Below are 27,540 nucleotides of genomic sequence, written 5' to 3'. Positions count from 1 at the left end.
CATTTTTTTCGTGAAGGGAATGCATGTGCTCATAATAGGCTTCCATCTAATCTTTTCTTAAAGTTCTTTATTAATAAGTATAAATTACATATGTACCGTTTTGGTTTTGGTCTAATCCTTCATATTTTCCTGTATTTAAAAATATTTATATACTTTTTAATTTTCTTTAAAAAAATAATCTTTTGCAGGTCTATACTAATATTTAAAAGTAAATTTAATGTTTTTTAATATAATATTTATTGAGATATATGTCTTGATGGGTAGTAAAAACATTATTTTTAGTGAAAAAATAATAATTTGGCAGTGGATTGTAAGTCTGTTTATAGTTAGTTATATATCCATATAACTTGTTTTATGAAATTGATTTACATATATAAATTTATGTTTGGTATTTTACCATATTAGATGTTGAACTTGAAAAGGATTAATAGAATTTATATATATATATTACTAAAAAAATATGAATCTGATTTGTATAAATAGTCGCATGTTTATAATTATTAATGTTATACGTTTGTATTGAGTTGGACTTTTAGAGATATGCAGCATGTCATACTATCTTACTGTGAAATTCACATAGTTATACGCATAATAATATCAGTACCAAATAATTTAATATGACAGGATTTAATACATATGACCTGTTAAATTAATAATCTTTTGAACAAGATGTTTTAATGATTTCTAAATAATCAGTCACCAAATAATCAAAATTAGTCACTAATTAAATACTGATTAATTTAGTGACCAAGCAACGTGAATCATTATTTTCTTCGTCACTAATATACAATAATTGATTTAATGATTAAATATGTAAATGGTGTTAGTGACTGAAATAGTCACGAAAAACTGTAATTAAATTTGTGACAAAAATAGTGTATTAAGCTTGTTTGATAACATTTATTTAAATTAAAAAATCAGCTGAAAATATATTAGAAGAGAAAAATCATTAATTAGATGATTAAGAACAATCATTTCTAATCATTTTCACACAACACCTTGCTAAGTGTTGTTTCTTTTTTATATAAATGAAAGAATAAAATACATATGATATTAATAAAAAGTAACATGGAGAGGAGAGAGATGTTGGATGGTTGATCTTAGTATATGTGGTTGGGAGGAGTAGTGAATATTTAAGATCTGTTGAGGATAATGGTTTTACAAGAACCCAATCAAAGGCCAAAGAAAGAGTGGTGAAAAGAATCAGTGCATAGATCAAACACAGCATTAGGAAAAGAAAAGGTACAGCCAAAATCATCTCTCATAATCGCCTCATGCATGCTTGCCAACTCCATTAGATCATCGCTCCAACTTTCATCAACAAGTTTATCACCTTCACCAGTGTTGCAATTACCTTCTGCTTCAGCTCTAGGGACATATTTTGCTCTCACACAACCTCTTCTCCTTTTCTTGTTATCAACACCAATCTTCTTGCTTAAATGAGTGTTCCAAAAGTTCTTCACCTGGTTGTCTGTTCTCCCCGGAATCCTCCCCGCGATCAAAGACCACCTTAACAATAAAAACCCTTCGTAAATACCATCAAAACAACACTTTATTCTTGCAAAAACTGGTCTAATAATAAGAAATAACCTATTTCCAAGGAGACTGTGAAGTCGAAGAACAAGGTCTTCTTCTTCTTCTGAGAAATCTCCACGCTTAACATCAGGAGTTAGATAATTCATCCATCTCAGTCTGCAACTTTTCCCGCTTCTCTTCAACCCTACAATCAAAATGAGAACAAAGAGCATCAATGAGATAAGACTATGAAAACTAACACTATACACACACAAGCTTACCTGTCACTCTAGGAATCCGGTTCCACTTCCCAGTTCCATGCTTTTTTATGTAATTAGTTAGAACCGAGTCTTCCTCCGCATTCCAGAACCCCTTCTTAGATTCGTTCTCATAAGCTTCCATTGTTGCAAAGTTGAAGCCTGTGTCTTCTTAGCTTGAGTCCTGAAAGTAATTGCAAAGGAACTAAGTTAGAAAATTCGAGGAGAGGTCTTGAATGGGATCAATGGATTTACTCTTTTCTGGTACGAAGCTGCTCAACAGAACCTGTGGCATAACACACTTACTTCTATATAAATATATAGCACCAGTTCTCTTCCCAGAGTTCACATTTAATTTTTCTTTAAATGAAATATTATTTGAGAAAGAATTCGCAACAGAGAAGATGGAAAGAGGGAGGAACCATGTAAAAAAAAGTGATGAATTGATTCAGTGATATTAAAAAAAGGAAAAAACATTTTGCCAAGTTGTACATCTTATCTTCCAACTAGAGATAATATCAAAGTTAAATCTCAATTTGATTTATGAAATTGAATTAGGGTTTTTGTTAATCTATCGTATCACACTTAAACTTCCAGACATATTTAATCTCATATTGAAAATATAAATAAATAAAAATTATGCTTAGAAATTTAGACTTTAAACTTTGAAGATGTGGGTCTTATGTATTTACATAATTTTCTTAAATTTACCTATTTAAAAAAAATTAAAAATTGCACCCTTTTGATTCATTTGGGCATTTAATGAGGGGAAGATAAATCAGCACAAGCACAGGAGGGTTCAGGAGTGTTGGGTACTGGTGAAAGAAGGTATTTGAAATAGAAAATTTTGGTATACGTAACTAAAATATCAATGACATCCTGCAGGTGATATGACAAAAATAGAGGGAGAAGATAGAAGAAGCAATAAATGTGAGATACCAGATCTTCTAAGGATAATCTTACAAATGTTAAAAAAATAAAATATAACCAATACTTTTTTATATAAAAAAACTTTTATGTTAGATATTTATGATATTTTTTAAATTATATCTAAAATATTTCAAATTAAATTATATATAAGAGTGGATATTAATAAAATTATTAGAATAATTAAACTATGATATCATAGTTTTATTTAAATTTTATAATACTCATTCGTATTTTTTAATAATAATGATTTTATAAGTGAAACAAAAAAGAAATGAAAAATATTTTAGGCAGATTTTAAAAAAAAATAAATTAAAATGTATTATTAAATATTATTTAATTGATTTAGGTTTTTATTAGTTTTTCAGTTCCTTGACAAACACTTCTTTAAGTCAATACCCTCATCAACTTTCCTTTTTTAAATCTTAAAAAAATTCATATATTTTCATATACGTTCAGTAACCTTTGGATTTGAGATGATTTGAAAAGAAAGTGTAAAAAAAGTTAGGATGTTTGGATTAAGGTAAATAGAGTGAAAAGTGTGAGGAAAATTTATGAAAGTTTGTGAGTGATATGATGGATGTGATTGAAATTATATTTTTTTAATTAATAAAAATGTAAATTTACTAATTTATTCTTATATTTAGAAATTTTTAATTAAATATTTTTAATTATAAATATTTAATAAAAACTTATTTTTCTATTAAATAATAATATTATTTTATCTTTACTCTTTTGTAATTAATATAATTATTATATAAATTTATTTTTTATTATTAAAAAATATATTTATTTTTACTATTTTTTATATTTATAATTTATTATATATAAAATATAATTAATTATTTTTATTTTATAATAATTATTTTTTATAATTTTGATTATATTTTTAATATTTAAATTATAATTTTATTTTAAATAAAATAATGATAATTTAAATATAAATAAAAAGGGTAAAAAAGTAAAATAAAATAAAATAATTAAATAAATATATATTCAGACAACTTTCTTTGCATATTTCCGAAGAAAGTTTTTAATGTAAAAATTGTCTATTTTTGTGTTTTTCAGAAAAAATTCTTGATTTTCCAACTTTTCGCACTGCCCATTAAATCTTCGCATTTCCATTGAGAGAAACAAAGACAACCTTAGTGTTGGTGAAAGAGAAAGCCTTAGTCTTAGTGAAAGAGAAAATAAATGCTATGTATAACACTCCAGAATCAGACTATGGAACTGAGTTATTTTTGACTTATTTTTTGAGAAATGATACTTTCACAGTTAAGAGACTTCACATTATTGATTTAGATATAAATATATATAATAAAAAATAAATTTGTAATTAAATTATATAAAAAAATATTAAAACAATAATATTAAAAAATTATAATATAATTATATAAAAAAATAGGATTGTGAATATATTATTACTCTTATTTGTTTTTACAACTTCCAAAGTCATGTTATTTACAACGCCGTTATTATGAAATGGTCGAGAATTAAAGGAATATTTTATAATCAAAAGCTTGGATGAAATGTATAAATTAAATGGTTAAATATGTTGTTGATTTGTACAGAAGATGGTGTACGTGAGTGAGTCCGTGTAATAATAATTAATAGTCTTTGGATTCTTTTACTAAACCTACGGGAAAAAGGACACTACCCAATTCCGTCTCTTTTGTACCTATCTCAATTTCAAATAAATTACACACTCAGTTATTTCTTTTACAAAATTCAAGATCAGATTACTCTTTTTAGATCCCATTTATAATTTTCAATTTCGTTCCCACCTTTTAATCTATGAGGATCAGACACTTTTTTAAATGGAGTATTCGTATCGGACACACATATCGGTGTTCGACACTCATAGGACACTTATTAGTGAAGTGTTTAATTCAAAAAATATTTGTTGAATTTTTAAAAATTCTATCACGATTCTAACACAATTTTAAAAGATATAAATACAATAATTTTCTAAAAATTCAAATTTATCGTATAAATTTTTATTATGATTATAAAAATAAGAAACAAATTCTTTTGAACCTGTCATGAAAAATATCATGCTCCCAAAAGAATCTCAGACATACTTTTACACATAAATATTTATTTTCAATTTATATAATTCAAAATTATATAATATATAGACATGTGTTCTTGTGTCCTACATTTTAGACATTATACATATTTCTGTGTCATGTCAGTGTTAATATTCACATGTGCTATATAACTTTTAACCTCTCTTTAAATTTTAACCACTTTCGTTTTTTAATCATCAAATCTAAAATAAGTATCTAGATAAAACATAAATAAAGGACCTGTGTAATTAGATAACTTTATATTTTAACCGGTTGGATTTTATAAATGACACGTAAAAGTTAAAATAATTCCTTAATTTTTTTCAAAACATAACACTTTCTAATGCTCTTAAAACCATTGTTAGTACAAACGTAATTTGTGTATGGAATTCAGAGCCAAGTATGCAAGAATATATTTTGGAAATTTTTCATTTTCATTCAAACGAGTTCTCCACGGGCAAATCTATTTATATACTTGAATTGATGGTATGAAATTGGCAAATTTTCTTCCACCTTCATTCCTCTTTCCTTTCACATCTATATTAATTTTATATTAATTATAAAAAATCAATTTTAATTTTTTTATGAAACATAATCTTACATTTTTTTAAAAAAAAATCTCACTTATATTTCACCCAATACTTCATTCGCAAAATGTTCATTCTTCTCCAAGCCATAACATTTGAGAAAACAATTTCATCATTAACATGTGATAGGACGAGAAGATTCGTTGTATTCGATCTTCATGACTTTTTTTTAGTTTTGTATTTTATGTTTACACTTCGCTAGTTTTCTTTTTGCTAGGTTTTGTACATAAAAACACCACAAACTTACAACAACCATCAACATTTACCATCAATCATTATAAATGATCATTACCAATTAAAAATGAAGAAGAATATATCACACTATCCACTATATTCAAAAGGATATTATTAAAATTAAAAAAAAAATATGAAGTGAAAGAAAGAAATACGGATATGCAAGAGAATCTAAACACAAAATTTATTTATTTCTGTCAAACTATTAGTTTTTTTTTCTTTTTTAAATAACAAATAAATTAGATACAAGTTGGTACCATGTCCTTTGTACTAAATAGCATAAGTGAAAAAAAATATACCGGATTTCACTTTTCTCAAATCGGTAGCCAATAATAAAATAATTTAAAATTATTATTGAAACATAATTGTCATTCTATTATTATGCTGACATGTTTCACTGTCTCTTCACTTATGGTTAAAATTGGAGACTCTCTTTACGTTTTACCAATATGTTTGGACCCTTTTCATAAACTACTAAAAGAAAATATAGGATTTTTTTCGTAGGGACAACTATATGGAATCTGAATATGCTAATAATCTATCCCATTATCAAGCAAACTCTTATTCACAATTAATTTTTAATTACATAATAAATTTGGACAATGAATCAAACTTTATCAACCAAATAAAGGTAATGATTAATACAATCAATCATAGGGGATCATGAACCTTCAGTTTAGACATACTTATAACTTCCAGATACGTAATTAATTATAAATAAAGATTTTGAACTCAAGAAAAGATAAGACAGTGAAAAAATAATTTAACTTAAGAGGTCTCGTGAACTTTTGACTACAATGATCATCAAATAACAAAATAAATAATAATTAAGAAGAAAATTTTACAAATAAAGAAATGAATGCAATCATTTTGTAATAAAAAAAATGTTTGAATTACAATTTTTCTTTTTTTAACATTTTCCTGCCTCTCTTAAAAAACTTATCGTAATTCGAAATTTAGTTAAAAACAAGTGTCTGTATTTGACACTTATTGTAGCTCAAATAAAATTGTTTTAAAAAAATACGAAATTTTGACAAAAACAATACATTTCAATAATTTATTTCCTTTAATAGTTACTGTGTTAAATATTTACTTAAATAACATATTGTCTCAAATGATTATTTACATAATATAATTTATTATAATAATTTAAAAATCGATTATGTTCTACACTTGATTTTATTCACTTTTATTTATTTAAAAACAAAGAATGGAAAATCTTAAAACTTTAAAATAAAAAATATTATCTTAAAAAATAGATATTTTGAACAATACTGTAGAAAAATATATATGTAAAAAAATAAAAGTTTAAAAAGATAATTATATTGAGGAATAATATTTTATAAAAATAAATACATTAAAAAATAATAATTTAGTAAAATAATTATATTAAGAAATAATTATTTAAAAAATATATATTTTAAAAAATAATTATTTAGAAAAGTAATTATTTTAAGAACTAATTAATTAGACAATTCAAAATGTGAAAATTTAATTTGTTAGAAAATTAAATATTTAGAGAACTTCTTATTTAGTTTTGTATTGAATTAAAAAATGCAATATTAATAGCTATTCATTTATAAATAAAATACATATATTAAGTAGAAGTAAGAAAATTTAAAAACAAATCTTATATTAGAATAAAAGTATTCTAAGTCAATTTTCAATATTATATTTATAAATATTTTAATTATCATATTTATTATTAAAAAATTAAAAGATTAAATAAAATAAAATATTTTCCACTATTTTTTTAAAAAAAATCTATGAAATTTTCACACCAAAATTTAAAAATAAATTATTTCAACATTTATAAATGTAAGTTTTGTTTAAAATTTATTTTATTTACATATTTTTCTAAATAATTATTGCTTAAAATATATCTTTTTAAGAACTCAAAATTATCTTCCTTCATTTTTTAAATAAAAAAGAAATCAAGTTTAGATGTAACTGATACTACAATAAAGTCTGCTAGTTCGGTAATTGTTTCACACAATACTATTGAGATAAATATTTGGCACAATAAACTATTAGAATTAAAGTGAGTTAACTTAACTCATGTTCAAATCTAGTTAGATTAAAAGAAATTATAAATTTTTGTATGGGTCAAAATCAAATTCAATCTAATATAGAAGTCGTGATGAATCAAGTTGGTTCACGAGTTCGTAATAAAAAAAATAATAATAAAAACTCTCATGCAATTTAAGAATAATCCAACACAATTAATTAATAAAAGGGTGATGATATGTTGAGAAACATAGAAGTGGACTTTAAGCCTAACTCAACCCCATAAAACCAGCTTATAAGGTTGAGGTTTGCACTCACTTATATACAATGAAAGGCTTTCATCTCTAGTCGATATGGGATCTCCAACATACTTCAATAAATTAATATTTTATTTATTTCTATTTTAATTTTTAATTTTTAATTCAAAATATTATTATATTATTAAGTGTTTGTTTGGTGATGTTATTTACAACTCTAGAAAAGATGGGGTGCCAACAATTATTTTCTCCTTTCCAACTCTCCTTCTCTCCATTTATTTTCTCTCAAAATAAAAAATTTCTCAATTCATAGGTTTTTTTTCTTCTTCTTTTAGGGTTCTCGACTACTTTTTAAACTTAAGTAAACTAAAAATGAATCAGACCAAGAAGTTTCTTTTTACAACTCAAGAAAAGACTTTTCTACTTTCAGATTGCTCTTTCTCGCCCCAATAGTTAAAAACTCATCCACAACAATTTTTATGAAAAACTAGATACCACGTAAAAAATGTTAAAAAAAAGGTATATTTGTACAAGGTTGCTTAGATGTAATAGTTCGGTTTCATGGATAAGTATTAATAGTTCAAACTTTATATGTTGTTAAGATAAAAAAAATTAAGTGTCAACAAATAAAAAAACCATGATAAATATATAATTTTAAAGTAATTATTTCATAAAATCATTAATTTATCATAAGTATTATACTCAGTAACATTTTAAAAGTTGTTTATAGTTGTGCCCTTTAAAATATGGAGGGAGTGGGATAAATAATCATCTTCGCATCACGCTTGAAGATGAAAAAATGTGTACTCTGGAAAATATGATGTGGAGATGAAATCATATTTGCTAAGACCTACTTAGGCCAACATAAGTGGAAAAATTGCAAACATAATAAGAATTCTAAGTTTAAAACCCACTAAAAAAATAAGTATCTCAAACAAGTGGGTAACACTATTATCCTAGTTATAATTAGTTAAAAATTTTAGAAATTATTACTCAAGGTAGTTAAATAATAATATAAAAAAATCAAAGTCAGTTAGAGTAAGTATGCACATAAAGTATGATTTGTTAAAAAGAATAAAAAAAAAACAGGAATACACACACAATTATAATTTTTATCGTATTTTTTGTAAAATGATAATCAAAAGTAAAAGTGAAATCAAAGGAAGAAAATAATGTTTGTATACAAAAAACCAATGCATATCTACAAATGAATAGTAGAGCTTTGGACAAATATTCAGCATTTAAACTCTTGATTATTCATTCAATTTGATTTTATCCTACCACAGTCACGACCTGTTCTATATGATTGTTCCATTACTAGAATTCTCGCAAAACATGGACCTTTTCATACCAGACCTATCTAGCTAGTCATATGTAATCATGATCAAAAAGGTTCTCCAGTGACTTGGTTTTTCTGTTCCGAACTTTGCCTGTTTCCTTTAACAACTCCTCCAACCTTCTCTTCTCATCAGCAACATCAGGATTTGCTGTCCCAAGCTTTTCCTCCCTCATTACCACAATGTTTTCAAGAATTTCAATTGCCTCATCCAGCCTGAAATCAAATACAACGTCCTAATGCATGAAGAAAATGACTTGATTATGGTAGTACCTAGTAATATGCAGTATCAAACAACTTGCTACCCTACTTAGCAGAATGCCACAATAACTAGAAAGTGCTGCAGAAACTCTGGTAATGAAAGAAGATTTCAAATTTTAATTGTATAACCAAAAAAGAAAAGGAAGAGAGTGGGTGGATACCTTCCAATTGCATCATACGTGCCAGCAAGATTGCCAGATACTCCTAGTGTTTCTGTGTGATAGGGTCCATTCTCTTGTTCCAAAATGACCCTTGCTTCTTCAAATAATTCTGCAGCCTCATCCAGGGAATGGAGTTGCACACAAGCAAGTCCCATTTGATTAAGAACAGTACCAAAGAAGGCTGATTTCTTTTCTCCAGTAGCACGAAGCTTGGACACGGCGTTCTTGAGAGTGTTATAAGATTCTGTGTAGTTTTTCAACACATAGTACATGACCCCCATCTGAGCTTCAATTCCTGCTATTGTGTTCATCTGACCAGGAACATCATTAAGTATGGTTAGCGCCTCCTGAAGTAACTTAAGTGCCTCTTCTAGCTCATTCATTGACTCGTAGATGGCCGAGACATTCATTAAACCGCTTGCAGTCTCTTCTGGAGGGACCCCAGGCATGGGATTCTCATAGATTTTAAGTGCATCCCCGCAATATGATTTTGACTCCCTAATCTTCCATGTCCTACAATACAAGTTAGCCAAACGTACAAAAACTGATCCCACTGCAGGATTGTTCTCACCTTTGTGGATCTTGAAAACTTTCAATGCTCTCTTATACGCAAAGATGGCCTCATCATATCTAGCCAAGGATACGAATGTATCTCCAATGTTGCAGTCAACAGATGCCACTTCCACTTCTTGTCCATTTGCTACCATTGCCATGCTGGCCAAGACAAGATGCTCTAGGGCTGCTTCATGTTTACCATCTGCTTCACATATAAGTCCCATTAGCCTCCTATCAGCTGCCTCTTCAAGAGATGAGGGTGAACCATTTGCTCTGTGGATATCAAGGGCAATTTGGCACATCCTCTCTGCCTCCTCAAATTGTAAAGCTTGAAAGTTAGCCTCAGCCACATACCTACAGGTTTCACCAACTCTTGGGTCTGTTTCTCCCAAAACCTTCCTTTGAACTTCTAACCCTGCAGTGTAGCACTTAATTGACTTCTCCAGCTGGCCCAACATAGCATAAATGTCTCCTAGATGCATGTGACCAGCAAATTTAGCAATGGCGTGCTGTTGGCCTTCCTCAATCACAGGAATCTCAATTGAGCGCTTTACTATCGGAATTGCTTCATTGAAATCGCCCAAAGTGCAATATATTACTGCAGTAACATGTAAACACATGGCCAAATCCAAACTTGGTCTCCCATAAGCAGCAGTTCTCTCGAACAATTTCTTTGCTTGAAGGGCTAATTCAAGAGCTCTCTTCGGATTATTTCCTGATGAAATCATGTCCCTTGCTTGGTTTAGTAAGGCATGTCCCAGTTCAGGCCTATCCAATGCTGGTCCAGAGAAAATATCAATTTGACCTTGTGACATTGATCTTCCACCAACAGTTTTTTTCACACGGGGTATACCTGTGGTTTGTTTTCTCAAAGGGCTGTCATTCTTCCTATCAACAGGAGGCTTTGCAGGAGGGCCTTTTCCTATTGTTCTTGACTTTGATGGACTTTCTGGGAACAATTGTGATTGTGATGCTTTCTTTGGCTTTTGTGTCTCACCACCCACCTTGTCTAGCTTCTTATCATTGGACAAACTACTCATTGCGGAAGAAGCTTCGCTGCTAGAATTCTCCTGTTTCTTCTCCACTTCATCTTTCACTATCTCCACCTCTCTCTTCTGCCGTCCGAATAGATAGAACAATTTTGAATAGGATCTAGACTCACTGCCATCGGATCCAAAACTTCGACCTGAGGATGATTGACCAGAGCTCTGCATGTTACAAACATTTCCAAGAAGCTGTTGAATTGAGGGGCTGTCAACCACCCTCTCAACACCAAAAGCTGGACCAATACTTTGCCGTCTTTGTAGACTCAAGGAACTCTTTTGAGTTGAGCTTCCCTTAAAGGGTGACGTGTAGCCAAACCTATTCATTACATTTACTCCCCTTTCATCATTAACTCCCATATTTGATTCCCTAGGAACCGGAATCACTGGGACAACCAATATGAAACACAAAAGTACATAAAATGAACCCTTATTCATGTATAAAAAAAACAAACATTATCAATAAAAATCAAATGTTATAACCGGAACTCATGCAAATCAATAAAGAATGCACTTGAAGCCATGTCAAAGAGAAAGGAAATCCTAACGACAAGATCGGAGACATATGTTGATGTGTCAACATGGTTATCGGTTATCATGCAAAGGAAATGCATGAAACTAATGTTACTGACCAGATTCCCATTTCATAACAAATAATTCTGACAATACACAATAACCAAGCTGTCACGATTAATTATAAAAACACAAAATCCATAATCAATGATGTAGCAGAACCAAATTAAAAAGTCAGAAAACCAACATAAAGCGAATACATATTTTACATATTGTGTATTCTCATCTTGGTATTCAAACATGGAAGCTATACCTTAAAAATGGGGCCAAAACAATGAGAGGGTATAATTATATACCCTCAGAATTGGAAAAATTCCAATTCTTTTGGTGAGAATGAAACGTAAACTATACAAAGAAGAGAAAAAAAAATGAAGAAAAGAGAAGGTTTCACTTTCTGAATAACAAGATTTGAAGGGAAAAAAGGGTTTTGGTTGTGCGGGAGCTGGAATGGAATGTCGAGACAGTTCTTCCCAAACCAACCAACCGCGCGCAACCGTAACTGACATTGGTCTTTTTCTTTGTTTTTTTCGAATTCGTTAAAGCACTCTACGATGCCACGTGGCAACCCCATTTTCCAAACTGGAGTAAGGACGATTGAACCCCTAAAAATCTTGTGCAATAGCAATTTTGGTAACTGGACGGAGCAGAGTCTCCTTCGCATCTACCAGAGATTTGTTCATTCTTTCACACCATCTTTTTCATTCATTTTGTGTAATGAGATCTAAATTCTTATTAAATGCTTCTGCAAAAATGTTTTGCATTGACAACTTAAATAAATTAAAAAAAATTATATTTTATTTTAATTATTAACATTTTAATAATAAGTAGTTTTGAATATAAAAGAAGTTAATTTAAGCCAATTCATCCCTAGTTATGAAATTTATTTATTCGCAACTTAATGTGTCTTTTAATATTTGGTTGAAATATAAATATAAGTCAGTGTTGATTACTGATTTAAAAAAATTACCAGCATGATTGGAAACCTCCTCCTCCTAAGATATATATATATATATATATATATTTTTTTTTTTTTTTTTTTTTATTTTTTTTTGTTTGAGACATAATGAAATGAAATTAAAGACGATTCAGGATTTTAAAATGGAACTATAATGTAATTATAACACTTACTTTTTTTCTTAATACACAAAGAGAAAAATAGAAATTTTACTATGGTGAACTATGAAAATATTAAAGGAAACGTCAAAAAATCTATATAGAACGTTAATAAATGTTTCCAAAAACTAGATAGCTGCATTGTGACTTCATCATTAGACAACCATAATTTCCCATATTATTGGTAAGAAATTCCCTAAATCAACAATGCAAATGTTAACTCCCAATTCACAGTTACATCATATAATACATTTTAATAATTAATAGTGCATCAAAGGTGACACAACCATCTATAGCTCTTGAATATTGTACACACATGAAACATAACCAATAATTATAAGTCATTAGCATTTTTCCAGTGAAAGTTTTGAATCGAAAGAATTGAAAAGAGATGAAACTTGCGAATTTCTTCATCCGTAATTGAAACTGTCTTTTTAATTGTAGAGTGATAGATTTGGACTCGATCATATAATAAGTGGATCGTTACTCGATCTTTAATTTCAAAAAACATTGTCGTAAATTAAGTATTTCGTAATTAATTAGTTTTAATCCGTCTTGATGGTTCAATGAAGACAAAATCAGAAAAGATACATCAAAGTTGGTCAATATATACCAAAAGAAACATCAAAAAAAGGATCATCTAATACATACGGATACATGATACACTTATTTTTGACCACTTTGAATATTTTAAGTCAAATATATCTTAGATGATGACTAATGATGAATTACACATGCAAATAAATAAGTCGTGATAGTAAAGTGAAAAACTTAATCAATTTATCAAATAGATATAAAACTTTATTATGCAACCAAATCAATGAAAGAAGTTTCAGTAGAACCCTTTAGTGAATGATTTTGAAGTCCAAGTACACTAATTAAGACTGGATGTTAAACATTAGATAACCAATGTTTTAACAGAGACTGACATGAATAAGTTCCAAATTCCAAGTATAAAAATAAACTTGCAATTTTTCCTAACAATTATTTGATTAAAAAAATATTATATATTGACTTAGTTTCATTCATAATATTTATTTAAAAAATATTTTAATATTATGTTAACATTATCTATAATAACATTTATTTAAAACATATTAATACTATTTTATGTTAAATCTATCTATAATAACACATTTAGTAAATATAATTAAGAAAATGCTATTAAATCATTAAATGTGTAGTACCTAATTTATTACCATACTCATAAATTATAACCTATATATCTCTCGTAAAAAAAGACTTTATGGAGAGACCAATCTCTATCTCAAATCTGTAGTTAGTTGCACTATCCATATACTCATTTATGGGAAGGAAATGTGTGGCACATTGGGTGAGGCTGGTGAAGCTAATATCTAGAGTCTCCGTGTGCAGTAACAGACATAACCGATGTAATTGCTGAATCATAGTCTAAATTATGCATGTCAATATGAAAACTACAATTAATATATTAAGGTAGCTAAATTCCTTTTACATGAGCATCATATTACAAAGATGATAAAACTTTACTCCATTGGAGGATAATTGTTGAAGCATTGTCCAGTGTTTATGACGATATACAAAACAAGAAGCCTCTCAACGATCAGCATTTATGTAGCAGAGTTTTAATTAGTGTTCACTTTCTGACAATCTTTGTACTAGAGTTCGAAGATGAACACACGTCCAAGAAAGAGTGTCCCACTTGTGTGTTAGTGGCAGATAGTGTCTCATCTCACGTTATGTCGTGCATTCTTCGTCGGTGCCTTGAAAATGTGAAGGATTGTAGACTCATATGTGGGTGTAACCATGTCAAATAAACAACAGGTTACAAGTTACTTATTTTAGATTTCAGCAAATAAAATAAAAACACAAAACAATAATAAATGACAGCTGTGGGATTTGAACCCACGCCCTTTCGGACCAGAGCCTAAATCTGGCGCCTTAGACCACTCGGCCAAACTGTCTTTATATAAACATTTTCATCATTAATAAAACTAAACATATAAATAATATTTATCTACCATATGTAAAAAAAACAGGAAAGTTAATCATATAAAACAAAAATGTTTACTTTACACTTGGGAGTCAAAGCCTTGTACACTTGGGAGTCAAAGCCTTGGTTACTTATTTCATATGCAAAGATGTTTGGTTTTAATTTATATTGGTAATTATTTTTTACATTTATCAATTAATGAAAAGTTATATAAAGTATAACTGTAAAATAATTATTATAAAATTAATAAGTTTTTTTTTTATATATGATCATTTCTAATTGATTAATAACGTATATAATTAATCAACTAATATTTTACTTATGTGCTATTTATTCAAGAATGTTTTGGGAAATGTAATTTATTTCCTGTTCGCTGTCATCAAAACAATTATAGGAATACTTTTTATAAAAATATTTTTTATTAGTTGTGTAAAGTTATTAAGTAATATTTTATACATTAAATAATGATCTAAATTTCTATATAATAATACGTGTATTTATATTTTAACTCAATCAACACATCTATGTAAAATAATTCTAATAGAGTTTCTCAAAGAAATTAGAGAATAGTAATGTACTGATTTTTAAAACTATAATAAGTCTATAACGCTTTGGTTCTAGTCTATAAGAAAGAATGATGAAATTGGAATATAATTAACCCTAAAAAACTTCGCATGTACACATACAATACAAGGAATGAAAGAGTAAATTCAATACAGATTTTGTGGCTGCTTTTATAGTAAAATAGTAATTAAATTTGAACGTATTGGTCGGTAGTTGGTTTGGTAAGAATATGGAAGAGGATTATAGTTATAAATTAAACATATAAACATAGTTTTGGTTCGTGGGATTTAATACAATTGATGTGACATTAATGGAAAGAGAATGTTAAGGTTTGGAAGAAGCAGATATATTGGGAGTAGAATTACATTTTGGTAAGCATCTGAGAATAAGATTATTAGGACGTGGTTTGTAAGTGGTTAGAAATTGTGGATCCTCCTCAAGTGCTTCACTGTAGCTCTCCAAAATTGCAACTATCTCATCAAAATGTGGTCGTTTATCTGGATTGCTTGACCAGCATCTGTTTATGATATGACTAAATGCGCGTGGACACTCGCATGGTAACGGAGGCCTTTCATTCTGCATCAAATTCAAACATTTCACTCACCACAAAAAAATATTTCAACACCAAATATGTGTTCAATGTATAAAATCACATCTGTGTGTTCAATAATATGAAGCTAATGGATATGGTGTGGCATGTGGAGCCTTATATTGGTCCAAAATGTATAGTTGATCGAATCTGTAACTTGATTTTGGTACATCGTGTTGATGTTCTGTGCATGTGGGTGAAAGGGCAGAGGTGGTACTAATGATTGAGTATGATAAATTTTGGTAGCAGATACCGAATCTTGAATGTTGTAAAGATTAATGGAGAAGCCTCTACCTTTTGGGTATTATAATATTGTTGATGAGGTGTATGATAAACACAGGCACATGCTCTGTAAAGTTCATATCATCATATCCAGAAGGATTCGGGACATATGAAAAAGTCCCTACTCAGATTACTCTAGGTAGTAGAATTCAACATCTAAACATGCCATTAGTTATACCTTAATTATTTTCACTCCTTCTTATCCAAGTATATGGAAATAAAAATATGACCATGAAAATACAATACACAAGAATAATGTGTAAATACAGCACCTTGTGAGTCACTGCATATGCTGCCTGCTCTGGTGTCATGTTGTCAAATGGGGTCAATCCTGTTAGGATTTCCCATAGAACTATGGCGAAACTATAGACATCTACTTTTTTTGTGTGACGCTTTTCTTTGATCATTTCAGGTGCCATCCAACGGTATGTTCCAGTGAATCCCTTTGCACTACCAGTCTGAGATTCCAAGCATGAGATCCCAAAATCTGCTACTTTTACGCACAAATCTTCCCCCAACAGCAGATTTTCTGATTTGAGATCCCTGTGAAGTATACCCTGAGAATGAAGATATTGCATTCCCCGAGCAATGTCTAAGGCTAATTTCAGAACAAGGTTGTGAGGAACTGAATGTGGTCCTTCCTGAATCAAGTATTTTCTCAAGGAACCCCCAGACAAATATTCAGTAATAATACAGAAGACGGGAGGTTTCTTGCAAGCTGCAACAAACTGCACAACAAATGAATATCGTGTTTAGTTTCTTTATTATATTCAGCAGTTGCAAGCTTTACACATAAAGCCTTGTCTTCTCTGTTAAAAAAGTAACTCTGATATTAGCCTACCACTCCTGTAATAGGCTACAATGCCACATATCTACTTCAAAGAAAATGAATTCACCGGCTAAAACACCTTTTCCTCACCACATGCAGTAAAATCATATTTTCTCCATAATTCCCTTTTGCTAATAATTGGTTCAATTTTTCAGCAAACTTCGCATTACACCTAAAGTCTTCAGATGAAGACACGACACCCTTGGTATTCAAATCACATGTCCCCATATATCCCTCCAATTAAAAAACTAACATTTGAACAACAACAACCAGAAAAAACACACACTAACAACCTGAGAGAAGGTGAATGACGTGTCATTTTTCTATTAGCAAGAAAGAGAAGGAGTACCAGTGTACCAGCATATGATAGAGTGCGTTAGGAGTAGACACGGTTCTATATTTCTATAACCATATCTCGCAACACTTGCACCTCTGAGGCATACAAAAGGGTGGTGAGGGAGGGAATAATAGTAGTGATGAAAGGACGTTAAGAGTGAGGATGAAAGTTAGTATGTTCCATGCAGAAATAGAGATAAAAAGGGTCGAAGAAAGATAACTCACGGTAATGATATTTGGATGGCGCAATCGAAAGAGCAAAGCAACCTCAGAAGTGAATTGCTTCTCTAGCTGAACAGCCAAGTCCTCATCCTCCTCCGGTTGACTCACCAGCTTGATTGCAACATCCATGTGCTTGTAGATGCCTCTGTAGATCCTGCTATGCCTGCCAGAAGCAAACTTGGAGCCAATGAACAACTGAGACAGATCAGCACTCCATTCTTCTTCAGCCTCTCCCTTTATGGCTGCCCCTGAAGAAATCAAATACTTGGACCATGACACTGCTCGCTTGTATTCCCCAAGTGAAAGCCTTCTCCCTGATCTCACGTTGTTAGAAATTTCTTTAAACCAGTACAAGTTCTTCATGCTTCCCGCTTAACCCTTATGGGAACCCAATGCAGATTCCAAAAGTTAGTCCAAAGTTATTGTTTTTGAAAATAGTGAGGAATACCCAGTTTGGACAAACTTGTTTTTCATAGCTAACTAATTCCCTACGCTACCTACATTTTGAATGATTATGAGCATTTATGCAGATGGAAAAAAGGAGAAGAAATAAAAAGAGGTGAATAGGGATGAGGGTTGTTGGTTGGTAAAGAAGGGAAGAAATGAAATGAGAGAAGATGAAAGGAAAAAGGGTGAGAGAGAGGTTGAAGTTGAGTTGAGGAGGGTGTTGCAGTGAAAGAAGAGGGAGTGACATTAGCATCTACGTTCCTAACGTGGGAAGATATAGTTGTGAGGAGACAAACGGGGACAGTTTGATGATGACCCCTACCTCACCCCTTTCCAATTCTTTTTTGTTTCCACTTTCAACCTATGTTTCCCACCGCATTATCACCACTGCCATTCATTCGCTAACCTTCAATTTATTTCTCACACTCCTCTTCCCTTCCATTTATTGCTTTCTTTGTTTTCTAGCCCCCAGCATGTGCTATGTGCCAGCCCTTGCATTTCCATCACTCTCATTCCAAGTACTTCTTTCTTTTTACCCTATCATTCATTTCTCTTCCCTCTTCCCTCTTCACTACCCAACCAACCTTACCAAATCTAAACTCAAATAATAACCTAAATACACTCACACATAAACTACTCTCTATCTTATTAAATCCATTTAAGTTTTTTTCACAATCATAATTCTTTTTTTTATAAAAAACTTTCATGTTAGGCATCACTATGCTACTTCACTATGCTACTTGACATCTCAGTTAGGCCGACACCTTAACTAACAACAATTATTTGTCATCACCAAAAAAAAGTATTATTAAAAAAAGAAAAAAAAATACGGAGAACTAGACCAAAACTCATATGTTAACAAAAACGATACATAAGTAGACTATACCTATTAATAAAAAATTATAAGAACAGACTGGTGTGGAAAGTGGAAGCCTATTATACCAATGAAAATCATTTTCTATGAATAAATCCTAAATTAGTCAATTTATCAGCACAAACATTTCTTTCACTAATCATAAATTAAAAGCACATCAATTTATAATTGTAATTTAATAGAATTTAAAATTATCCATTTCAAAAAAAATATTTCTCAGCGTAGTTATAATATGATATGATTATCAGCGTATAATACTCAATCCGTTAACTTAATGTGAGATTCATTTTTCTAAAGATATGTATTATCAATAACAAATAATAATAACAAAATATAATCCTAAGCATTCAATCATTTCTTTCTTCTCCACATCCTCTTTGGATAAGGTTACACAATTGTCGTATTTTATCTTTTCCATATTATGAACCCCTATATTTAGTGTTTATTGCCTAATTGACTGTTATTTATGTTTTTACCATTAAAACCATTAAGAATTGGTGGTGAAAGTTTTTCTATTCATAATTGTGACAACAATTTTATCTTCAATAAAAATACATATAATCTATAGAATTTACAATTAAATTAAATAAATTATTTAATTGTCAATTAAAAATGAATAATTAATTATCACTGAATATAAAATTAAAAAAATAAAGGTAATCTATCTGCATAAATATAAAAGATGTAATACATTATTTCCTTAACATGTCTAAACTTCCACCTAATGTAGATCTCATCTATAAAAGGGGTCCTAAATTAAAATAGTAGCATAATCAAATATTTTTAATTATGAAATTGTGAATTATTTTTAACTTTTTCTAGCTTTTTCTCTATTTTTCTTTGTGGATCTTTACAACATTACTTTTTAAAATGGTCTTAAATTATGAATTTTTTTAATTAGTTTTAGCTTTGTCCTTTTTTTTTCTTTAGTGAATCTTTACAAAATTGTTTCTAAAAAATATTTGAATTGATTAAGACGAATAAATTTTTAAAACTTATTTTTAGTTCCTCAATTTCTTAAAAATGTAAGACTCACTACAAGAAAATCATGAAATAGAAACCAATTTTTAGAAATCAAAATAATTAGTTGCAATAGTAACTAAATTAGAGATCATTTTATAAACTAAAAAGAAAATTGGTTTCTAAATTAGTTTATATTATTGTTAAATAGTTTCTAAATTGGTATCTAATTAGCAACAAAGATTTTAACTACCAATTATTTAGTTTCTAAATTTGGTCTCTAATTTATATATGTGGTCTTGATTTTCCATTAATATGAATATGTTTATTTACTTTAATTCTTGATCACTAGGCATGACATTGGGGTGGAGTGGATTTTTTCTCTCATCTCCCATTTTTAATTTTATTCATCATTCTTGTTTTCAAATTATGCTAGACCTAAAAATTGGATTCTTATACTATTTTCATTGGGGTTTAAATTTCTCTACCCTCACCCCATACCACACCCGTCATCAGATGATTTAACGAAACTGAGATTCAAAAGATTCATAAAGAAAGCAAAACATTCAATTAAAAAAAGCGAAACTCTGGTTGGTTAGAACATTTGAAGAGGGTAATTAGTTTTTTTTTTATAATTTGAAATACTTTATAATAAAACATGTTGTTTAAATAAATAAAAAATAAAATTCTATAATTTTATTACAGTAATTGGTTTACTTGAAATTAAATAACTTCAAATTCCACTTTTAAGGTAAGAATATTTGAAAAAATTTATATTCTTAATTTAAATTGGCTTTTATAATTTGGGTGGACTTAAATCAATTTCAATCAACTCAATTTAACTTGATATAGCCTTGATTGATGTCTCAGCTGCACACAGACTCAAGTTGACTTGATTTGTCTTAATCTCATTTGGTCCCAACTCAGACCTAGATTTGACCCAAGCTAGACCTAATTGAACTTAACTCGATATGGGTCTAACCAAACTCGGTTGAACGTGATTTTTCTCTCACTTGGCTTGAGTTGCAACTTGGCTCAACTTGGTTTTGATCAGACTAGAATTGACATAGGCCTAGCCCAACTCGATTGAACATAGATCGGCCTTGCCTCAAATGAACGTGGATCTGCCCCAACTCAGTTGAATGTGGCTTACCTTTACTTGACTTGATCTTGGCTTGACCTGGTCTTGATCAGACTAGGACCGACCTGGGCCTAGCCCAACTCGGTTAAACGTGGATCGACTCTTATTCAAATGAATGTGGATCCACCCCGACTAGACTGAATGTACATTACTCAACCTGTGCTCAAACCAACTTGACTTGACCTGGACTCCAACCGAATTAGCTCAACCTAGGTTTGGGCTGACTTTACTCGATCTAAGCATTGACTTGACTCGACATGAGCTCGAGTTGACATGGATTGACTCTAACTCAAATTGATTTGGTTTGACCTCACATGAGTCTAACCCGGTGCTATTATCTTACTTGTATTTGACCCAATCTAACATTTCATAACTTGAAAATAATATCGTTTAATATAAATTAAGAAAAAAATTTGCAAATATAAAATGAAAAAAATCTTAAAGAAATTTGACTAAAAATAACATCAATCATCTGCTACAAAAATTATTAATATTGATATTTTTTAATCTTTAATAATTATTTAATATTTTAATAATTTTTGAATTTGATGGTAATTAAATACTTTATTAAAAAAAATTACTAAATTTGAATTGTCTTATTTAAATAAAATATTTTAAAATAACATCAGTTAAAATTTGAAGTATTTGAATATTTTAGAAATTATGAAATTCAGGTAAAGTTTTATAAAATAGTTAATTTTTTTTTATCAGCAAAAGAAAACGAAAAGTGAAAAGGTATAAGGTTAAGGAGGACTACAATAATTGAAAAAAGAAAAGAAAAAAGAATTGATGTTGATCACAAAGAATTGAGATTTTTTTGTGAATGTTTTTATTTTATAAAAACTTATTTATTTTTAATCTTATAAATTGTTCATTTTTTGATACATTATTAAAAATGAATAAGAATTAAATTAAGAGAGTTATTTTTTTATAGATAATGGAAAAATTGAATTATTGATATATGATAATAGTTAAGTTGTTATAAATAATTTATTAATAGAATCAAATTTTAAGATATGTTTGAAGTGTTTAGTTTTCATGCATTTTCGAAAAAAAAAATACTATTAATTGATTAAAACGTATTTTAAACATAAATTTTAGAGTAACTATTACTTTATTCTAGGTGTAAGAGATAGATGAGTATGCTTGATTTAGTTTAAGAGCTTTGAAATAAGATTTAACTTTTGATATAGCCATTGTTAATTTTTTTAAAAGGATAACACTTACAACACATTTCACTCAAAATCAAATATTGAATACATGTTGGAATAAAAGGAAATACACAGTCACTGACATAAAATCTTGACCTAGCATGAGAATGACAACACAGTTTAACTTGTCTTCCAAAATAAAACTAACCACGACATTTTGAGAGTGATGACACCTTTCTGTGCAACTAAAAACAATGGATTTATATATCATGCAAATGGGTCTATATATTAACAATAAGTCATAAATCACACTACCTAATGTAAAATCTATAATTTGAATTATGAGTAATCATATAAAGTTGACTAATTTAATTATTTTGTGAACAGTCATTTATTTTTATTTGTAAAAGATCAATTATAGCAGTGTTAAGTCAATAATTTTATCATATATGGTAAGACTCAAATATCATCCATAATAGATGATAGTATGAAAATTTATCCTATTAATAAATTATAATTAAAAGTACATTTTAATCTATATCATTGCTTTATTGATGATTTAGGTATAGGAGAGTAGACGTTTGTATGTAGTGAAAACAAATTACATATGCATTCTCACAAATAGATAAAGATATGAAATAAGTTGTGGACGGAGCAGGTTTAGGTTTAAAGTGCACATTTTGTTTTTCGAAGTTGTCTTTGATAGTGGATTTGAAAAAAATCATTTAATTTAATTTTATAAAATTAGTTTATAAAGTACAAGTTTATAAAATAAAAATAAATGTTATTAGAAAATAAAATTTAAGGTAAAAATGAATAAATTTAGGTTGTAGATAAAAAGTATAAATAAAATTTTAAAGAGTTAAATATGTTTTTCGTTAATATACTTTCATACGAAATTGATTTTCGTATATCTATTTTCACGCGAAATTGATTTTGATCTTTAGTCTAAATTTTAAACCTGTTGAATACTTGTAGTAAGAAAACTATTGAAATAAGTCATTATCAGTATCTGATTTTCAGTATTACAATATTATAACATTCACGTCAAGAATAAGTTAACATGAAATATTTTAATATTTACATTAGAAATTTGTTTATTATGTAAAAAAATATTGGTAAAAACTCATAACTATATAAGAAGTTTAAAGTTTAGGATAGAGAAAAAAAAATCATTTTTGCGATAAAAAAAGAAATATATTTAAGTGAATTTGAAATAAGAAGATTAAGTGGGAAATGTAGAAATTTGTATCGGAGGCAATGGCGAATTGATTTTGCGATAAGATAGGCATTATTATTTGGCAGTTGATGGTGTTGTGGTGATTGGGAAGGAATGGGTTTTTGGCAGCGTTGGGTGAAAGTCACAATCAAAAAGGAGAGAAAAGCTCTGAACCAGTGACTGTGTCTCAGTTGTCTTCAATTTCTGTGCAACCTTGCTTCACCATCTTCCAACTTCTTTATTAGGGGCATTCTCGTCACTTCCTTCTTTCGGACAACCCGTATACAGTTATGGTCCTCTTCCGTATACGGTCTCCTCCTTTCACTTACATTTACTCTTTTCTTTCTCACTTTTTCCACTCATTCTTCTTATTTCAATCTTCCTTCACCTATTTCAATTTATTTATTTATTTATTATGAAACGGAAAATATAATATGATCAATTTTATTTAATATACAATTTTATTTGAGCCCTGTAAGATAAAGGTTTCATGCAATCTCCTCCAGTACCACGGAACAGTACCCCGGAAGATTAAAAAAAATTATGTATTTAAGATATTGGCTTTCTTTTAATACGGAAATCGAAAATTATAAGAAAAATCATCTGGGCCCACAATAATTAATGGAGGGATTGTCACGAGGACAATGGCACTGATTTTGAAAAGAAATTTAAAGACTGCCTACAAATGTTATCAAACTATCATTTTATACATTGTTGGACATTTTATATAGACTAAAAATAATATAATAAATATAAACTTTTTTTTATAAATTGTTTTTATAAGATTAAATTAAATATAAGCTAATTATTTAAAGTTTATGTTAATTAGGTTTATTGGATATTTGAACTATTTAAAAATATCAAATTTTATATTTAAGATATTAATTTATTAGCATGATAAATTTTGTACATCAATTAAAGATAATTAAATATATTGGAGTGTAATTTTTATTTTTATTAAATTTGTTGTGTTACTCGTTATATAATTGATTAATATCTAATTTTATACTATATTCATTCATCAATGAATATATATTAAAGATCTCACATTAATTAAAAATAAGATAAAATTATAGTGATACTATAAGAAAATCACGAAATAAAAATTAGTTTTAAAGACAAAAAATAATTAGTTGTTATAGTGACTAAATTAAAGATTGTAAATTTGGTAGAAAAATCTTGGTTGTTAATTAGATACCCATTTAGGAACTATTTAACAATAATAGAAACTAATTTAGAAATCAAATAAAATTTTAGTGTTTAAAATGATATCTAATTTAGTCACTATAGCAATTAATTATTTTTTGTTTTTAAAATTGGTTTTTATTTCATAATTTTATTGTAGTATGAGAATAAATTTCATATTTATTGAAGTTATTTATTACAAAAATGTGTTAAAAGATATCGTATTCATCAATTGAAAAAAAAAATTAATTATAATATATAATTGAATGAGCGAATCTCATTTTAAAAATTTAAAAATTATATTTTAAGGTATAAATCCATAGTGAAAAAAATGGTGACTTTAGTTCAAATGTTGAACATTCTCTAAACTACGAATCAAGATAGCTAAAACTAAGACATCATATTTTAGATAATTATTTACGATTAAATACTTAAAAAAGTGTACTAATAATTTAAGCTGCTGGTGTTTTGTCAGGTTTAGTGATAGACTCAATTTTGAAAACATTGTTTATGGAGCACAACATTAATCATTTTGCTAAATACCACGTATTAGAATAGTTTAAAATGTTATAGTTCTTAACTTGCTAGTATTTGAAAATATTGTAAGTAATAATAGAGAAAATAATTTACATGTAGAGTGATTATAAAATGTTTTTTATATAAATATAAAATAATATTTTATCGCTTTATTATATATGAAATAATACTATATGATAACATAAATTATTACTGACTACATGTATAATAGAACTATTTTAAATTCATATAGTGTATATATGTGTATAAATTATATTTTACCATAAATGTGTAAATTGTAATTTCATTTAAAAAAAAAATAAAAGAAAATAGTGTTATTAATTTAATGTAAAATTGGTAATACTCTCTTGTCCTAAAAATATGATATAGATTAGTTAAGAGAGGATGAAAGAAGGAATGAGAGAAAGTTGCGTTTGTTTGCATTGAAGAAACAGTGAGAGAAAGTCCTCTCTTCTGATGCTACAGCTACATTTCAATAGTCTAAGATTTAGATTTTAAGAAGTTGATAAATAATGGGTACCCACAACCAATCGATTGTCAAATCTAAATTTGACTAACAGTTTTTCCTTGTCTGCAACTAAACCCTATTGCCTTTAAGGAATCTCAATAAATATATATTAATTCTTAACAATATATTGTGTTGCCTTAATTCCTCTTTTTTTTTTTTTTTCTTTTATATCAATTATAAACCCAATTTTAGTTTCTTAGTGTTCTCTTTCATTAATAAAATCTCTATTTCACTATCTTTTAACTTTTTTATGTTTTAGAAGTTATTTTTTAAATTAATTCCATATTAGTCGGTAATTCATTTTTCATCTAAAATCTATCAAGCTTTAAGAAACAATTAAAAAAACTATTAAAAGGGTGAAGTTGTTTAATTTCTTAAGTGCTTTAGGATCACATTATGTACTAACAAAAGTATTATAACACGTAACTATTTTTTTAATAACTAATTAAATATTAATTTAAAAACTATTTATTAATAATGGAAATTATTTTAGATAATAATATTTTTTATTTTTTTAAATAATATATAATTTTATTTTATTTAAAAATTATTTTTTTTCAATAAAACTTTTTAAGTGCATGTAAAAACAATAAGTCAACATACTTAAACGAATGGGATAGAAAAATATATACTGTCCACGAATTCTTATTCTCCCCTCCGAGTTCTCCTTGTTCCCACTTTTTTACTCAAAACTAAAATATCAGAATTCACAAATTTATATAAACACATTACAAAAATACTTAAACCAAATCACAGTTTAATTTTTTTATTCAAATTAAACGCTTTTATACTTCTTTCATATCCTAAAAAAAATCATAAAATAAAAACTATTAATTATGTATTAGACTTTTAGTTACTAACAAAATTTTAGTTTCTATTATTGTTAAATGAGTTCTAAATTAGTATCTAATTAGCAACTCATATTTTTATTATCAGATTTAGAAACTAAATAATTAATAATTAGAATTTAATTGTTAATTAGATACTAATTTAAAAATTATTTAACAATAATAAAAATTAATTTATAAACTAATTATTTTATTATTTTGTAAGATGTTTTCTAATTTAGTTATTATAACAACTAATTATTATTTTTTTCTAAAATTGTTTTCTGTTTTTTTTTTATACGTATCCTAATTCAAATACATTTTTAATTGAAAACAGAACCGATCCAAAAAACGGTGATATATAGTCTATCTGTATGAATTTATTGGATTTAAAGATATTGAAATGTAGCAATTTAGAAAGAGAAGAAAAGGTATATACATCCAAAAATACACTCCAATCGTATCCTACATGTATTATCCATTTATTGTAAGTTAAAAGAGAGAGGGTGAATGAAGGGCAAAAGTGACCCTACGTTGACGAATCATGTGATGTTGGAGCCACCATGTGTGCATGGCTGTGAAGGTTACAGCATGATAGCAGCTGATGCATCCTTTAGAACCGGCAACCCTAGCACTTCACACGCCTTCGCTGGATCCTCCCACCTTCCCTTTCTCTCTCTCTCTCTTTTCATGCACATATTTGTTTCTCTCTTTCTTCATCTTATTTTTATCTACTATAAACATACTATTCCAGTTTTCTTAATCACTAATAAAATATTAATTAATATTTTCATAATCTCTTCTCCGTACTGTTTTTATACCAAATATATCTGAAGAGTTATCAGTCGTGAACAAGACATCTCGGTGATGGAGAATACCCAACACTCAGAATAATGGATTAGTAATTTGCAATCGAAAAAGGTTATTACTTGTGAAAGCATAATCACTGCATGCATGGTGAATACTGACGAAGGTAAAAAGTTTATATCACCAAATAACCAA

General features: G+C 28.4%; 3 protein-coding genes and 1 non-coding gene across 6 annotated transcripts; all 4 read right to left on the bottom strand.

Moving 5' to 3' along the window:
- Positions 1-973: 973 nt before the first annotated feature.
- Positions 974-2,187, bottom strand: LOC137807865 (transcription factor MYB114-like). 2 transcript variants are annotated; one of them, XM_068608700.1, is made up of 4 exons: positions 2,079-2,187; positions 1,797-1,956; positions 1,591-1,720; positions 974-1,509 (listed from the first exon to the last, which is right to left on the bottom strand). In XM_068608700.1, the coding sequence occupies exons 2-4, from the start codon at positions 1,915-1,917 to the stop codon at positions 1,173-1,175; spliced, it is 588 nt and encodes a 195-aa protein (XP_068464801.1). In that variant the 5' UTR covers positions 1,918-1,956; positions 2,079-2,187; the 3' UTR covers positions 974-1,172. The 2 variants fall into 2 exon arrangements, with proteins under 2 accessions (XP_068464801.1, XP_068464799.1); XM_068608698.1 differs by lacking the exon at positions 2,079-2,187 and adding an exon at positions 2,028-2,062.
- Positions 2,188-9,015: 6,828 nt separating this feature from the next.
- On the bottom strand, positions 9,016-12,293 carry LOC137807860 (protein KINESIN LIGHT CHAIN-RELATED 3-like). 2 transcript variants are annotated; one of them, XM_068608690.1, is made up of 3 exons: positions 12,036-12,293; positions 9,612-11,595; positions 9,016-9,405 (listed from the first exon to the last, which is right to left on the bottom strand). In XM_068608690.1, the coding sequence occupies exons 2-3, from the start codon at positions 11,567-11,569 to the stop codon at positions 9,222-9,224; spliced, it is 2,142 nt and encodes a 713-aa protein (XP_068464791.1). In that variant the 5' UTR covers positions 11,570-11,595; positions 12,036-12,293; the 3' UTR covers positions 9,016-9,221. The 2 variants fall into 2 exon arrangements, with proteins under 2 accessions (XP_068464791.1, XP_068464792.1); XM_068608691.1 differs by lacking the exon at positions 12,036-12,293 and having other exon boundaries at positions 9,612-11,597.
- Positions 12,294-14,758: 2,465 nt separating this feature from the next.
- On the bottom strand, positions 14,759-14,838 carry TRNAL-UAG (transfer RNA leucine (anticodon UAG)). Its single transcript has one exon. It is a non-coding gene; the product is annotated as a tRNA-Leu (tRNA).
- An 810-nt stretch (positions 14,839-15,648) lies between these two features.
- Positions 15,649-18,388, bottom strand: LOC137807864 (serine/threonine/tyrosine-protein kinase HT1-like). The gene is made up of 3 exons (XM_068608697.1): positions 17,693-18,388; positions 16,575-17,030; positions 15,649-16,007 (listed from the first exon to the last, which is right to left on the bottom strand). Exons 1-3 carry the CDS (start codon positions 18,050-18,052, stop codon positions 15,756-15,758), a joined length of 1,068 nt encoding a protein of 355 aa, XP_068464798.1. The 5' UTR covers positions 18,053-18,388; the 3' UTR covers positions 15,649-15,755.
- Positions 18,389-27,540: the final 9,152 nt, after the last annotated feature.

This window comes from Phaseolus vulgaris, chromosome 3 (genome assembly GCF_000499845.2).
Source record: "Phaseolus vulgaris cultivar G19833 chromosome 3, P. vulgaris v2.0, whole genome shotgun sequence".
Taxonomy (NCBI): Eukaryota; Viridiplantae; Streptophyta; class Magnoliopsida; order Fabales; family Fabaceae; genus Phaseolus; species Phaseolus vulgaris.
The sequence above is the reverse complement of the archived record's forward strand: the minus strand, read 5'-3'. Positions and strand labels throughout refer to the sequence as shown.

Bases quoted from the DNA above. Each gene is read 5' to 3' on its own strand.
- LOC137807865 (XM_068608700.1), bottom strand. From the start codon at position 1,917: ATGGAAGCTTATGAGAACGAATCTAAGAAGGGGTTCTGGAATGCGGAG. The intron at 1,721-1,796 runs GTAAGCTTGTGT...TTTTGATTGTAG, and splicing joins CCGGATTCCTAGAGTGACAG to GGTTGAAGAGAAGCGGGAAA. The intron at 1,510-1,590 runs GTTATTTCTTAT...TTTATTGTTAAG, and splicing joins CACAGTCTCCTTGGAAATAG to GTGGTCTTTGATCGCGGGGA.
- LOC137807860 (XM_068608690.1), bottom strand. From the start codon at position 11,569: ATGGGAGTTAATGATGAAAGGGGAGTAAATGTAATGAATAGGTTTGGC. The intron at 9,406-9,611 runs GTATCCACCCAC...ATTTGATTTCAG, and splicing joins ACGTATGATGCAATTGGAAG to GCTGGATGAGGCAATTGAAA.
- LOC137807864 (XM_068608697.1), bottom strand. From the start codon at position 18,052: ATGAAGAACTTGTACTGGTTTAAAGAAATTTCTAACAACGTGAGATCA. The intron at 17,031-17,692 runs GTGAGTTATCTT...TTTGTTGTGCAG, and splicing joins GCCATCCAAATATCATTACC to TTTGTTGCAGCTTGCAAGAA. The intron at 16,008-16,574 runs GTGCTGTATTTA...AATTTGATGCAG, and splicing joins CATATGCAGTGACTCACAAG to AATGAAAGGCCTCCGTTACC.